The 15127-nt window shown below is 40.9% G+C and overlaps 1 protein-coding gene across 1 annotated transcript in view; it reads left to right on the top strand.

Annotated features, from left to right (window-relative positions):
• The window catches only part of AHRR (aryl hydrocarbon receptor repressor), an 85076-nt gene that overhangs the window by 9720 nt on the left and 60229 nt on the right, over positions 1 to 15127 (top strand). Inside the window, exon 2 of the mRNA XM_051812847.1 lies at positions 9934 to 10005. Coding sequence (XP_051668807.1) covers positions 9944 to 10005 — 62 coding nt within the window. The 5' untranslated portion in view covers positions 9934 to 9943. The remainder of the gene's footprint in view (positions 1 to 9933; positions 10006 to 15127) is intronic.

Consider the following 15127-nt stretch of genomic DNA (forward strand, 5'->3'; position numbering starts at 1 on the left):
GTTCTAGTCTGGCCTTGTGGATGCAGGATGATCATTAGTCTTGTCAAAGACCATCGCTCTAATATTTCAAGAGAACCCTAAACTCTAGACAGTTGAAGTCTGATGAAATGACAAGCAGGGTATTAAAACGTAGGTGGTTGGGAAAGTAACACCAGGAATGCTAGTGAACTTACAAGAGAGTCTGGAGGACCAGCATAGCTTCACAGTTCATAGTTGCGTTTGCAACCTGTGGCTGGCTCTGCAACTCAAAGTAACATTTCGAATTCAACCCATCACAGTGATGTATGGGCGCTGAAACATATACCACCTTATGGTGGAACAGGGGAATGGGGCATGAGGATAAAGCAACCCAAGAAGCACTCAGTGCACAACCACATGTGTCTTGTGAAAAAAAGGGACACAGCTCTTTCAGAGTGATACTGTTATCCCTTTTGTCTAAGGATATTTATCCCTCAGAGTCGTAGAGTATTGTAGGCAAGCTAATGAACTACATAAACTTGATTTACTAAATAGCTCTAGCAGCCTTGTCATGGCAGCACAGAGCTAAATCCTGGCAACACCTATCAGAGAAATTATATATACACTTGGCAAGCATACTTGAGTTGTTCACCTGTACTGAGCTCTGTGTTTCCAGCATAAAGCTGCTCCCAGATCCTGAATTAGCTGTAGGTGGAAGACAGCTGAACTGAGGCCCTGCTACACTACACATTCATGGCAGAAATATTTCATTGACCTATCTTGCTGGGTTTAGTCAGATTTGTTATGGAAATGATGCATATGCTTTCACAACGTCTGCTTTTCTTGTGACCTGTTAGTCAGGTTTCAATAAACAGAACAGAAGGACAGAGATCGCAAAGATATTATGTTCCTGAGAGACAAAGTGAAACATGCTATGCTAATATCCCTACTGAAGGCAGGATTGCAATGTGAGATTGACTGTCTTGTTAATCATCAAATAATCCATATGGTTCAGACAATAACCTAAATGCCTCAGCTGTAGCAAAACTTTTCATCACTACTCACACCTTACTATGGAAAGGGTAGCCCAGCCACTGTGGCAATCCTGTATTTTCCTCAGAAGGTCTGGGGCAAAGACAGTGGAGGACCAAAGTCAAGCCTAGTAGAAGAGATACCACTCTGCTAACTACAAAGTATTGTACCAGATATATGCCCAATCTTTTTGTGCGTGTGTGTTTTATATGTGTTATGGTCTGTATCCTTCCCTAAGTGACACAGCACATGTTAGAAGTTCTAAAAACAGCTGTATTTTTCAAACATTACTTTAAAAAACTCAACAAACTTGCATCTAAACTTTTTTAACAAGTTATTTATTTACATCCTCAAAGCTCAAAAAAGGTGTCCTTGAACTTAATTTCAGGCTTTCTTATATAAACATATAAAGAAAGGAGAGCCGATGAGACAATTTAGTCACCTAATGAACTTGTTTGTGAAGGAAGAATAGTGATTGAAATTATTGTTCAGCTTAAGATTCCTGAAAGTGTAGCTGCATACCCATCCTGCAGCAAAGGGCTGCCGTATTCCAAAACTGAGCACTTGCAAATTAGGAAACCTGGGGGTTAAAGATGAAATGTGAAATCATACATACATATATTCATAAAATGTTTAAATTAATAAAGATCATCAAGTCCAACTGTTAAATTTCTCACCTATGTGGACAGGCACTAAGCTTGATCTCATACTAAAATAGAAGTTGCATATTTTGTTTTTATTATCCTCATTCAGCTTGTAGTTCCGTCTCTGTACTACACACTGTTCAAATCCTGTGCAAACACAGTGCTATTAATTTTGTCACAGACTGTCCTGTGATAATTGTGACTTTAGTATTTAAGTACTTCAAAACCACAGCTGAATTAATCTTTATTATACTGCTGAGACATATGGTCTTATTAGTAGAGATAAATCTGAAAGACATATTCTCATTTACTGAATGCCAGGCACTCAGGAGATGATTTTTCGGAAGACGCAGCCTTCGGTGTACACTCATTCAGAGCTCAGTGCTGGTTGCCTCCAGCTGCAGTACTGAGTGCTCATCACTTTTAGAACAGACCAAGGCTCCCAGAAAACGAGGGCTGGTGCCTCTGATGTCACTAGCTGTAGTCGCGTGCCTCGCATCACGCAGCCCTCATTCCTACAGCTCCTGCATAGCCCTGATTCCTTCCCTAAGCTCTCTAAGCAGGGCAGGAGTAGGGCTCTGCATGCTCAGATTTCTTCTTGTAATGCAGGCAGCGAAGGCAAAGGAGCCACAGGAGGCGTGGAAAGGTGATTGCAGTAAGGAGGTGTTGGGCACCTAATTTCTGGTGAAAACTCCAGATTCTGAATGGTTACTTTGAATTCCTAATGATTCAAAAGCAGTGCTCCCCACTGGTTCCTTTCTGGAGTGTTTTGAAGCACGGTGTCTGTCTGCAGATCTTAGGGATGCTGAGACTCAGGACTACAAGCTGTCTGGTTTTGTTCCCTCTCTGCCTTGTCCTGGGCTACTTCAGTCCTTCCCATGGCCGATTCCTTGTTCCCATGTCTTATATCTGGAGTCCTTTTTTTTCTGGGTGGCAGTGGCTGGAGCAGAGAGAACACACTAGGATGGGGAGGAACAGCAAGAAGGAAAGTCTGGTGCTGCCTTTGCTGCTCCAAGGGGAGGCATGTAAAGCGCATGGGGATGCACATGTATAGTGCAGATGCTTGTAGGAGGAATGAAGGGATGACGTGTGCTCGGCTCAGGCAGAAACTATAGATGACTGTCAAACTACAACGAGTCTTCTGAACACACACAAACTGAACTTTTTTTCAGAAGCTCCCAACATAGCCAAATTTGTACATATTTTCTTTAAAGGAAATTGAAGAGAGATTTTATGTATGTTTGTCAGACAATGTATGATCCCTGATACTTGCAGAATACCCTCTGTAAATCAAGCATTTAATACCTTTTTAGTAGTCTTCTAACAGCTCTTCGTGTTTGAGAGTTAATCTTTTTTTCACTGAAGAAAAGATTGAGGCAGAAAAGCAAATTTTATGGCCACCGTGATCTTGTTTCAACCTCATGTGTAACTGGACCATCAGACATTCTTCAACAAATTCCTCACCACACAGGTTCAATAGTTTTCTTTAGAAAAAATTCTTGATGAAAAAAAAGCCCAGTGAGGGAGAGTTCTCTACAATCTTGGATAAATTATTTTGATAGTTATCCTCATTTATTTGTAACTTGAATTTAATTAACCGCAAATTCAGTAAATTGGATCTTGCTAGAAATGTTTGTTTCTTGTCACGAAATGTTTGTTTCTTACGTAATGTAGTTACTTATTGTGCGGAAGTTCTCTGTTGCTGTTCTTCACGATAACCCAAACAGTTGGAGCTCCTGGACACTGAGTACAGGGCTTGTTTTCACAACCTTTAATCATTCTTCGCTCCAGTTTTTAAGTGGGGTTGCTTCAACTAGAAACAGTACTGCGTGCTATTTGCAAAGATATACCCAAAACTGTTATCATATTTTCTCCTAAAACATGATCATTCATTAGAAGCAGAAAACTTGGCAGAAACATGCTAATCACTATTAATTTAGTGACAGCAGGCAGATAGATTTCTGTCCTGTTGATGAGTCATCGTGAGTGGAAGTCTTTTTCCAGAGCTGCTCTTCTCAAGGTAGAAACATATAATCCTGCAAAAAGTCAAGCCACACTCCAATCCCATCCCCTTCTTACTTTGCAGGTGAAACTGTGCTGTGGTGTGCAGTACGGTAGGGATGACAACACGACCTGTGTGACTTTGAAGCTGTGGTCTACACAGCCCTTTTTTGTAGTTCAGGCATTGAATGCATCATAAGTGATCACATTCAGGCAGGAAATGATTCACAAAATTTAGTGAAAGGAGAGAGATTATTAGACAATGTAATTTGAGCTCCTATAGCTACCAAAGCTACCAAATATTCTTATTTTTCCTGAGTATGCCTGCGTTCAGTTCAACTGCTTCTATTTAATTTATGCATAACTTCTGTTAGGATAAAGTGCAAATTACAAAAAGATATCTAACCATGGTTTCAAGACAACAGTTTCCATTAAATCCTTTGTACCTCATCCCAGAGCTTAAATGCTCATGATATTACTGATTAATGCTTTATTTATTATTTGGATGTATCTGGCTTCAGTTTCACTTTCTAAGTGCTTGCTCTGTTTCAGGTTAAAATAATTCAGCGGTCATATCTTCACCTGAAAGTACTTTGCTCTACTCAAGTCACCTAAATCTTTTTTCTATGCAAGGCAATTTCTTCAGCCTGCAAGTATTTATTTTAGCTTCTTTATTCACCCTTTCCAATTTCTAGCATTATTTGAAAACACTTATATGGGAACTGTACGCACTGTTCCAGCATCAGTCTCATCATATCTGTAAACAGAGGTAAAATCACTTCACTCAGGTCAGCAACTGCATTAGCTGCCTGTGCAGCAGATCCTCCCTGGCAGCTCAGGCTGTGGATTGTATTCATTTTTCACTTTGATCCCTAATTCTTTTCAAGAATCATTCGCATTTCAGGATGCAGTCCCTATCCAGTAGCAATGACTTTTATTCCCTATTGTGAGATGCAAGTGTTTGCACTTGTTTTAATCTATCACTTGACAGATTATATACTCGTTGAAACTGTGCATTGCAATACTTCATTGTGGCTTTTAAAAGCAGAATGTTATGCTGCCAACTTAAATTACTTACTAATACAAGTGAATTCCTATGTCAGCTAGAGATGATAACCTCTCAGTGAGCTAGTTTCACTCCAAAAAGCATGATATTCCATAGAATTCTGCTAAGTGATGTCATTCATTTTTCTTATCAACTTTTCTGGTATTTTGCTTGAGATGGATGTCAGTCTTGCCATCCAGCAGTTAGCTGGATAGTTATAATTTTGCCTTCTCTGAAGATTATCATATTGCAGCTGTCTTTCAGTCCTTTGGCTTTCTCCAGCGTTCAGAGATTAATGTCAGCAGTGATTAGAAGCATCTGACAGAAGTGAATGATCATGGCCCACATCTGCCCTTTCCTCCTCCTGAAGCTCCTCAAGCTTGTAAGCCCCCTTTCCTGCTGCTGGAGTGGTGGGAGGTTGCTGCTTTGGGTTCTTCTTCATCCTGCCTCAAACACATGGACACAATGTGAGAACTCGCAAGTGTTAAAGGGAGAAAGAAAATGAAAAGAGCACAATTGTTCTGAGCAGCTGAGTGCCGTCCACCCAACTTCTTCCTGTTTCTCATTCACATGTGAGACCAGTGGGATGGCAGGGGAAGGAGCCCCCAGCCTCCTCCAGTGGTGGAGATGGGCTGTTCTGTCCTACTGGTGGAGAGCAGAGCTCACAGGTGATCAGAAAAGGTGTCCAGGTAGGACAGTGAATACATGCTCTTCTCCAGTTTATAAAATATATGTTTTCTTGGTTTATGGATCTGTGCAGCTCAACAAATTCAAGTGCTGTTTTCAGATGTATTTTTAGGACCATCTGCCATGAACCTTCTGACTTTGTTCCCATATGTGCGTCCTCAGACTCATTTTAACTGCGTGCCACTACTGGCGTTAGTGGTGGTAGCAGAAGCACCTCTTGGCTGTATGTGTATCTAGGACATTGGTGTTCAGTAGCTGGGGCAGTGCTTCGTACCATGTTGCTGTGGTAACTCCTTGTCCTAATTCTGTAGAAAGTCCCTGTTGAAAGCCTGAAGAGGGCATGGTTTATTCTTGTTTGATGGGAGTTCATGATTCTCCTTTGTTTCAGAGACTAGAAGAAAATCTATTGATATATCCTCTTACCTTTTATGTAGATCTAACATAGAGCCATCTCCACCTAATAAGAACAGTACACATTTTTTAGAATCATTTTCTTTATAATATTCTTCTAAAAAAGCACACTAGCTTTTGTCTTTAGTGATGCAACTTGTGAATTTTCCTTTGGGCCTTTATCTTTCCTAACCAGCATTTTGCACATCATAAATTCTAGCTCATATTGTTTGCTATTTATTTCCTGGTTTTCAGTTTGAATACTGAGGTCTTTGTATTTATTTCTATTCGCTGTCATATATTAATAAACTCACCCAGAATGGAGTTTAAAACTAAGTGGCCCTTTTGGGAAATCAAATGAACTCTTAATTTTCAGTTTTCAGTTGAATTATGCTTTCCAAGCCTTTCCCCTCCTTTTAATTTTGCTCATAAAGGCAAGAGAAGGGAAGTCTAGCATGTGACACTGTTTTGAAACAAGAACTATGATTCATAGACTGATATTATGGACAGGAAGGACTCAGAACACGAAAGTATTACAATATTGTGTTGATTTTGTGTGGCAAGGTTTTGGTAGTGGGGGTCTACACAGTTGGCTTCTGTGAGAAGCTTCCAGAAGCTTTCCCCGTGTCTGACAGGTCCAAGACAGACCCAGTGCTGGCCAAGGCCCAGCACATCAGCAACAATGGCAGCACCTCTGGGATAACGTATTTAAGAAGGGGGAAAAACCAGCACAGCCGCAACAGCAGTCAGAGAGAGGAACAAGAATATGTGAGAGTAACGGCCCTGCAGACACCGTGGTCGGTGAAGAAGGAGGGACAGGAGATGTTCCAGGTGCTGGGGTAGAGATTCCCCTGCAGCTGATGTTGAAGACCATGGTGAGGCAGGCTGTGCCCCTGCAGCCTACAGAGGACCCCACTCTGGAGGAGGTGAAGGAGGCTGTGACACCACGGGAAGCCTTCACTGGAGCTGGCTCATAACAGGACCTGTGGAGCAAGGAGCCCACGCTGGAGCAGGTTTGTTGGCAGGACTTGTGATCCTGCAGAGGACCCATATTGGAGCAGCCTGTTCCTGAAGGACTGTACCCCATGGGAGGGACCCATGCTGGAGCAGTCCATGGAGAACTGCAGCCCATGGGAAGGACTTACGCTGGAGAAGTTCATGGGAGGAAGAAGGCAGAGACAGAGTGTGATGAAGTGACCACAACCCCCATTCCCATCCCCCTCTGCCACTGCGGAGGGAGGAGGTAGAGAAAATAGGGAATGAAGTTGAGCCCAGGAAGAAGGGAAGGGTGGGGGGAAGGTATTTTTGAGATTTGGGGTTATTTGTCATTACCCTGCTCTGGTTTGGTTGGTAAGAAATTAAACTAATTTCCCCAAGGTGAGTCTGTTTTGCCCATGAAGGTAACTGGTGAGTGATCTCTGCCTGTCCTGATCTCAACCCACAAGCCTTCTGTTATATTTTCTCTCCTTTGTGCTGCTGAGGACGGAAGTGATAGAGTAGTTTTGGTGGGTATCTCACATCCAGACAGTTTCAATTCACCAAAAATACAAAGAAAATACCTTTTCATGTAAGGTCTCACAAGGAACAGAACCAATTCTTTTGGCACCTTCACACCATTTTAGCTTCCCACTGAAGTAAGAAATCCATGAGGGTAGATGCAATCTTAAAAATTGTCAGACTATTGGGAAAAAAAAGAGCTAGCAGATTAGACTAGCAAAGTCCATGGGATAAAACTTTCTTAACCTGGAACAACATTTATTGCACTGTATCATATCTGTCATTGACTTCAGACAGGAGGTTCACCAATCTGATGTCACATGAAATAATTTCAGTAATAGTGAAAAAAGTAGTTTTGTTTATTTCTGAAAGAACTTTATCCCTGATACTGCACCAACTGGAGAATGACTGGTGTTTCCACCATAAGCTACAACTGAGAGAAGGCAAGTTGTCTGATCTCTGTATTATGCATCATTTCAGAATGAATTCTCAAGGAAAGAACCATTAACAGCTGTGGTTAGTTGTGTAATGGAGTAAAAATGGAATGTAGATTTAAATGATTTTGACATAGTAGCCTGATAGCTATTTGTTGACACAATAATTGATTTTCTAGATGAGGGAAATAGAGTAGACCTTAGCTATCTCAGTTTAGAGAAGGATGCTGTGCTGCTGACTACTAGTAATGAATTGAAGGGTCAGGGGAAGGAACTGGGTGAACAGCCTGTGCTGAAAGGAAAACAACTGATCAGGAGGGAAACTAATAGCAGAGTTCATCAACTATCAGTTTGGAGACAGTTGCACTTTTACTAAGACATTTCATGTTAAACCAGATGTGTACCTATAAACTTCGTTTCACAGAATGTTCTGAGTTAGAAGGGACCCACAAAGATCAAGTCCAACTTTCAAGTAAATGGGCCGTACAGGGATCAAACCCATGACCTTGATGCTATTAGCACCATGCTCTGACCAGCTAAGCCAATCTCAAGGTCTGTTGCCTGTGCCATCAACACAAAAGTGGACACAATTCTCACACAGCAAAAAATAAACTGGAGATTAATTGTACGATTGGGATGGCTAGGCACCCGAGCCCATTTCCTCCTTAAACTGTGCATTTATTTGTTGGAAATTATACATGAAGGTGGACTCTGTATATTAGATGACTACAGGGTGACTGTGAGCCATGAATTTGGTAATGGCTATGGAAAAGGAAAATGTAGGCGCACAAATATCAAGTGAGATAATTCCCATAAAGAATAAGTGATTTGTCAATTACTCTCTCTCTATATATATATGTATATGCATGTATGAAATACTTTTAGATTTAACTTAATATACTGTGCATGGTCCTGTTTATCCATGTTTTAGACAGATTGACTGAAATGAGAAAACAAAGACTCCTAAGATGATAGGAAGAATAAAGAGTTTGTAACATGAGAGGGAAATAAAACAGTTTTCGTTGTCCCAGAATAGAAAAACGAAGGCTGACTGAAGATATGACTGATATTTAAAAATATACCAATGAGTAAACACAATGGAGGAGGAAGAGCTGTTTAAACTAAAAGACAATGTTGGCAGAAGAACAAATGGGCATAAAATGACCATGAACAAATTTAAGCTGGAAGACAAAAGGTTTCTAGGTATTAGAAAGCTGCCCTTCAATGAAAAAGAAGGCTCTTCTAAACAGTTTTTAAATCAAGTTCAGTAAGTTTATGATTTGCATTACATGATAGATCTGTCTTCAGCAGCATGGGATTGATTAAGTGACATAGAAGATCCCCTTAATTTTACATCTCACACAAAGCAGCAATTACTCTTGAGCTATCTTGAGATACACTAACCTCTCTGGTAGCCTGAACCCACTGTTGAACAGCACTCAGCATGACTAAAATATTCTTTCAGACAGAAAATCAAGAGACTTCAATATTCAGCTAATCTCCAGAAGATTTAAACAGACTGAATGCAAAAACTTGTTTCTGAACTTGCAATGTCTCTAAGGCTAGCATGCTCAAATAGATCAATAATAAGGCTAACTTTTGTCTGAAAACTGTCACCTCCATCAGCACTGCCCTGGGTCCTAGTGCTAACCACAACAGTGTGTGTCACATCTTGAGCTGCCGACAGACATATTTCCAGTCTTTAAAAGTGAGGATCTGAGAACCTGGAAAAATGCTGATTTGAATAATTGCATCCTACTACTTACAATGTCAGTAACGGAGAGAAAATCCCAGTGTATTTTAAAAGCTGTGAAATTGTCCCTGCAGATGACGGGTAGTATTAATCATTCTTATTTGTTTAGCTGAATTTAAAAATGAGCCTGGAAGGGAAAAAAAGTTTGGACATCCAGTAAGCAGGATGTATTTTATACCCATTTTATATCATGCGTAGTATGCTTAATTTGAAAAAATGAAAATGGAATATAAACATCAATATTCTAATATTATTAGGGTAGGAAATTGGAATTAGCCTTAAGCTTCTATCTTAACTAATGCCACCATGCTTCTTAGTGTTGTTGAATGTCACACTCAAGGAACAAACATTTTCCTTGGTTGAACTTTCATGGTCCAGTAATTTTGTCCAGCATTATGAAACACATTCCCAAATCTTCATTGGTGAAGCCTAGCCATGATGATGAAACACAGAAACCTCTAAACTAAGAAACTTATTCCTTTTGTTTTTCAGTGTCAGAACAATGATTCCTCCAGGGGAATGCCTATACGCTGGGAGAAAAAGGAGGAAACCCATTCAGAAACAGTTAAGTATCTATTCATCGGGGGCATCTCCCTGCAAATGTTTGTGCTAGAAATGAGGTAGAGGAAGGGTTCCCTTCCTCCTATGGTCTGCAGATGCAGGATAGACCTAGTCTTATTCTCTCCAGTGAGAAACCCTTGCCTGGGAGGCTGGCTCTTCATCATTAGGACTGTCTCCAGAAAGGATGCCAAGCATGGGTCCAACCATCCTCACCCATCAGTGGGTATGCCAGGAGGAGGCCAGTGTTGGTTATGGTGTGTACTGCAGTGCACTGCAGAACACACTGCTGTGAGGAGTGCAGAGGGAGTGCTTTTTCACAGGCAGAAGATACTGGTGGACTAAATGTCAGCTGGGCAATGGGCTGGAGAGGTGGCTGCCACCTTTGTGCATCTGTGCTCCCTGCAGCCTGTTCGAGGAGCTTTCTGAGAAGCAGTGTGTCAAGTGGCACCAGTGTGCTGGTACTGCGCTCCCCCCTTCCCTTTTCCTTGGCTTAGCCTTGCTTGGGGCATCACTAAGTCCAAAATGTGTGAGCCCAGAAAGTGGGTCAGTTCAGCCAACTGAAAGAGCAGACTGGTGATTCACTTTTTGCATAAAGAACACATAATTTTCAAACCACTATTTACTATGGGATCACTTTCATGAGAAAAAAATGGGAGACAGAAATTGCATGTGTGAAGGCAAAGCAGAAGAAGAAAAAATGCAATGGGAATTTGTTATTACAAGATGCTTGAAATGGGAGGGGAAAAAAGGTTGCTATCACTCAAATGTAAAATGATTTCCAGATGCCATAAACCGCTCTGTGAAATGAAGCTTTTAGTATAATCATCTCATATCTTCTGTGTTACACTTGATTCTATGATTATAAAACACACGATTTTACTGTGTTACAATTATGAAATGGCGCTGGTGGCCTTCACAGACAATTTAAGGATGAGAAGGTAACTAAAATAGATTTCCCTATTTTCGGTTGTTCAGAACTTCTAAAAATAACCCACTTGGCTTAAAATTGTATATATTGGTCTAAAGTCAAAGAGGAGTTTCTCTGAATGTTTTAATGACATCTGTTGATATTGTTTGGATTTTGGGCAGTATTTGCTCATGAACCACTTCTTCCAAATTAAAAAAAATATTTCTTTTATTGCAAAATATATCATAGGTGACAATTTCAATAGATAAAGATAATGACATAAGGAAAGAATTCTTCCTACAAAAATCCTGAGTGTTGAATCCAAAATGTATGTAAGATTTCTGCACTACTCTTAAATATGGACATGGATATTTAATTTTATAACAACTGCATGAGGTGTGGAACCACTTCAGTACATGAAATTACCTCTGTGAAAACTGTTTATGGATTATTACTTTTGTAAGGAAGGAAAGTTGCAGTTGCTTTGATAAACGTTCAGATTTATGTTTGGAGTTTACATGCTAGCTAGAACTTCTCTTGAAGATGACTTCTAGATAAGTGCAATGACTAAGAAAACTAACTGCTAACAAATGACAGAAATTACCTCATTAGCCTTTTTTGAAGTTCTGACTTCAATAAACTCAGAAGCAAATTCTCACTCACTTTGACAGAACCAAGTTTCTCTCTTGGGAACCACTGCAAGTAATGCTACCTTGAAAATAGCTTTGCTATGACATTGTAGTGCAGGTACCTGAGCATGAGCTTTTGATTAAGAAACATGGTTTTGGTTAAAACAAAGGAAAATATTTGGATTATTAGAGTACTGAGCTCCCACACTGGAAACAGCAGTCTGTTTTCTGTGGTTAGTTACCACTTGCTGAGGATGATTTCTCAGTTCCTAGTGACACTGGTCTCTTCCTCAAACCTTATCTGTTTGTGGGTTTAGTCTCTGGTAAGCCTTTCCTGTGCTTATTCCCTCACTCAGGGACTTATTTTCATCTAAAGAGGCTCTGAATGCCCCAGACAGACTGGCAGAGAGAGCTCCTTTTGCAGTTTATGTCCTTCAGTCCTACTGGTTTTAATAACAACTCAGGACTCCAAGATATCCTTACTGTTACGCTGCCTTGAGTTGCTGAGAACACAGCTGTGTTGGGCAGGGCACGTCTCAAGGATGAAGGACTACTGCCTCCCTAAGATCCTGCTTTATGGTGAACTTGCCACTGGCTGCCGCAAGAGAGGAGCCCCGAAGAGGAGATACAAGGACTCCCTGAAACAACATCTCAGCCTTGGCCATATTGATCAACATAACTGGTCTACTCTGGCCTCCAGTTGGGAGGTTTGGAGACACACCATCTATAACGCTGCTGCTTCCTTTGAGAACACACACAGGATCACTCTTGAGGAGAAAAGACAACGCAGAAAGAATCGTGCCTTGCAGAATATACCACCTAAGGAGTCTTTCTGCTGTGCCTTTTGAAACCAGATGTGCCTGTCTCGTATTGGCCTCTTTAGCCACCAGTGCACTTGTAACAAACGTGGATAGAGCCCTCCTCAAATCTTCAATCGCGAAGCCCGGCCATGATGATGAGAAGAGTAGATGAAAACTATTAATTGAGCAGCATATTTAACCATGGTTTTGATTCATGTCGTCTTTGTTACAACTTTTTTCTCCTGTTTGATTTCATAGCACAGCACATTCTCCTCAGCCTTGTTCTACTTACCCTCTGTCATTCTAATAATGAATCAAAGCAGATATAGCCACCTGCTTTGGGATGAGTATTGTTCAGTTGTAAAACCTAATTTTTCACAGGAACGAAAGTGTATGGATATTCTTTGGCCAGTCCTAGTGATGATTCCTCTCTTTTTAACATGAATAATCTCTAGAATTTAACTGTCTCTTAACACAGGAATAAGTGAGCTCAGGTGTCTCAGTCTGAGCAAGATACTTGGATCTTAGTAGGGATCCATGGATGAGTCCTTTCAAAGGTCAGGATTTAAAAGACAGAGATGCAGCTCTCCCTTCTGCAGAACAAGTGGGATGTTTATATTTACCCATACACAGTGCATCCCATAAGGCTGACTCTCTAACTCTACATCAACTTTTTGTGATCAATCTAGGTGGTGATCCTGCAGCTGTTTTTTAATCCAGGATATCACAGAATGATATTTTTCATTATGTTCATTAATATTTTTCAGGCACAGAAATTCTGTTCTGAGGTAGTTTTACAGAACAGTGATGAAAATGTATGAAGAAGTTCCATGAGAGAATGCAGAGACCCACAAGACTCAGGCAGAATGTGTGGAAAATTGGTTTTACTGAGAGGAACTAAAATGTTTCTCTTCTCTAGACAGAACTAGCAGAACTATCTTCATTAGGTTGCCATTCTTCAGACAATACCTCAGGTTCAAGTTCTACTTTTACACATGCAAATAAATTAAAAACCCTAACTGTTCTCCTTTTGTCCCAGAAAACTTCCAAATGAGCCCCATTAGATGTGGTCTACACTAAAGAATTTTGGTTTTTATGGACACAGTTCAAACACCTGGAGCTCAGACTGATTGAAAAATTTTCCATAAGATATGCCTTTCAGCCAGACAGCCGGCATTTTGACTAAAGGAAACATTCTCTACCAAGTGTTTATTTCCTGTGGAAATCTAACATTTTACTGGTAATTCAAGCATCTGGAAATTAAAGAGATCTTGTGTTTTAACCTCAAGCTAAAATCACTGTGCTGAAATTAGTACTTAGAAATGCTAAGGCAATGCTTCAGGACAGTTCCCATTTGGGAACCTCAGCCGCTTCTTCATCTCAAACTCTGGCATCTTATGAAACCCTCTTCCTCCACAAAACCTTTCTTGTGATATTTTATGGCTCTTTAAAGGCAAGCTATAGCTGCCTAAGCTCTGAGTGTATCTATAACTGGTCCATACTGCCCACTTCAGTCAGAACCATACCTGTGACAGGGTAAACAGAGACTTTGGGAGGTGCAGCTTTCTCCAGCTTCCTAGTTCCCATTTTAAGGTCCTCTGTGGCATAGCCCTTCCTCTTACTTGGTATCACACTGTTCCACCTCTCATCTGCTCTGCCAGTGTGGCATCTTCTTGACCATTAGTTCTGTCTTTCCTTGCTGTGAAGAGGCAGAAGAGATAGAAGGAGGCAAAGGGCCCCCTTTCCCTCGAACAGCTTTCTCTCATTCAGTCCTTTTGGTTCGTAGGAGATGGTGATCACCTGCACATATACAGCTGGCACTGGAGCTCAACTCTGCAAGGATTTCTATGCAATGTACAAAAGCACAGCTCGGTGGCTGTGGGTGCTGGTCACTATGTTCATGATCACCATCTTGCTGTTACTTTGCATTTAGCCTATCTGTTGCATTTCCTGGTCTCTCTCTTCCCTTTCCTTTCTTACTAAAACCATGCTGTCACAGTAAATGGTTAGATTTTTCTCATTTCAGATAATCTGCAGGTTTAACACTTAGGCATACTTAAAAAACTTAATGAGAGTGAACTTTTCCTTAACAGGGCAGGGTTCCCGCAGAGGGTAGGGAGCAGCAGACAGAACTGCAGTTGCAGGAAATTCCTCTGCAAGCTCACCAAACTGGTTTACACTAGTGGCGGTCTGTGTGTCATGGGCACACTGAATCATTAATGCGCAAATGGCTCAATGCCTCATGTACCACCGAAACAGAAAATGTCCTCTGCACCAGCTGCCGCACTCAGCTCCCACCACACGGGGACTGGTAGTGTGCGTTCTGTGCAGGTACAAGTACTTGTTACTGCAGGGCAGGATTTAGGCATTTTAACAATACAAGGAAGGGAAAGCCAGCTTTGTTTTTTTAATTACATGTGCTACTCTACTGCAGTAGTGTTGTATGGAAAGCAGAGTAAATGAGATATCGGAGTGAGTGCTACATCTCTGTTTACAGTTTTACAATCCTGAGTTTAACACAAACACAACAAGCACCATCTACTTTCAGCCCAAAATAAAGGCCAGAATTTCCATTTGCCTCAAAGCAGCCCACTGAAAAATGTCCCTGCTTGTCCCTTTCTGTTTATGGCTAGCTAAGCTAAGCTAGCCTTTGCATGGAACTCACTGGCATTGTTTTAAATTGCATCCACTTGGCACCTAATTACAATTTACATCAAACCCCTGTTTGTTTGGATTCACTCCCTTACTGAATCATTTCCTTGAGTTTTCAGGAAGACTTTGTCCTGAAC

The sequence above is a fragment of the Manacus candei genome, unplaced genomic scaffold (assembly GCF_025592945.1).
Source record: "Manacus candei isolate 608988 ecotype Guabito, Panama unplaced genomic scaffold, ASM2559294v1 h1tg000088l, whole genome shotgun sequence".
Lineage (NCBI taxonomy): Eukaryota > Metazoa > Chordata > Aves > Passeriformes > Pipridae > Manacus > Manacus candei.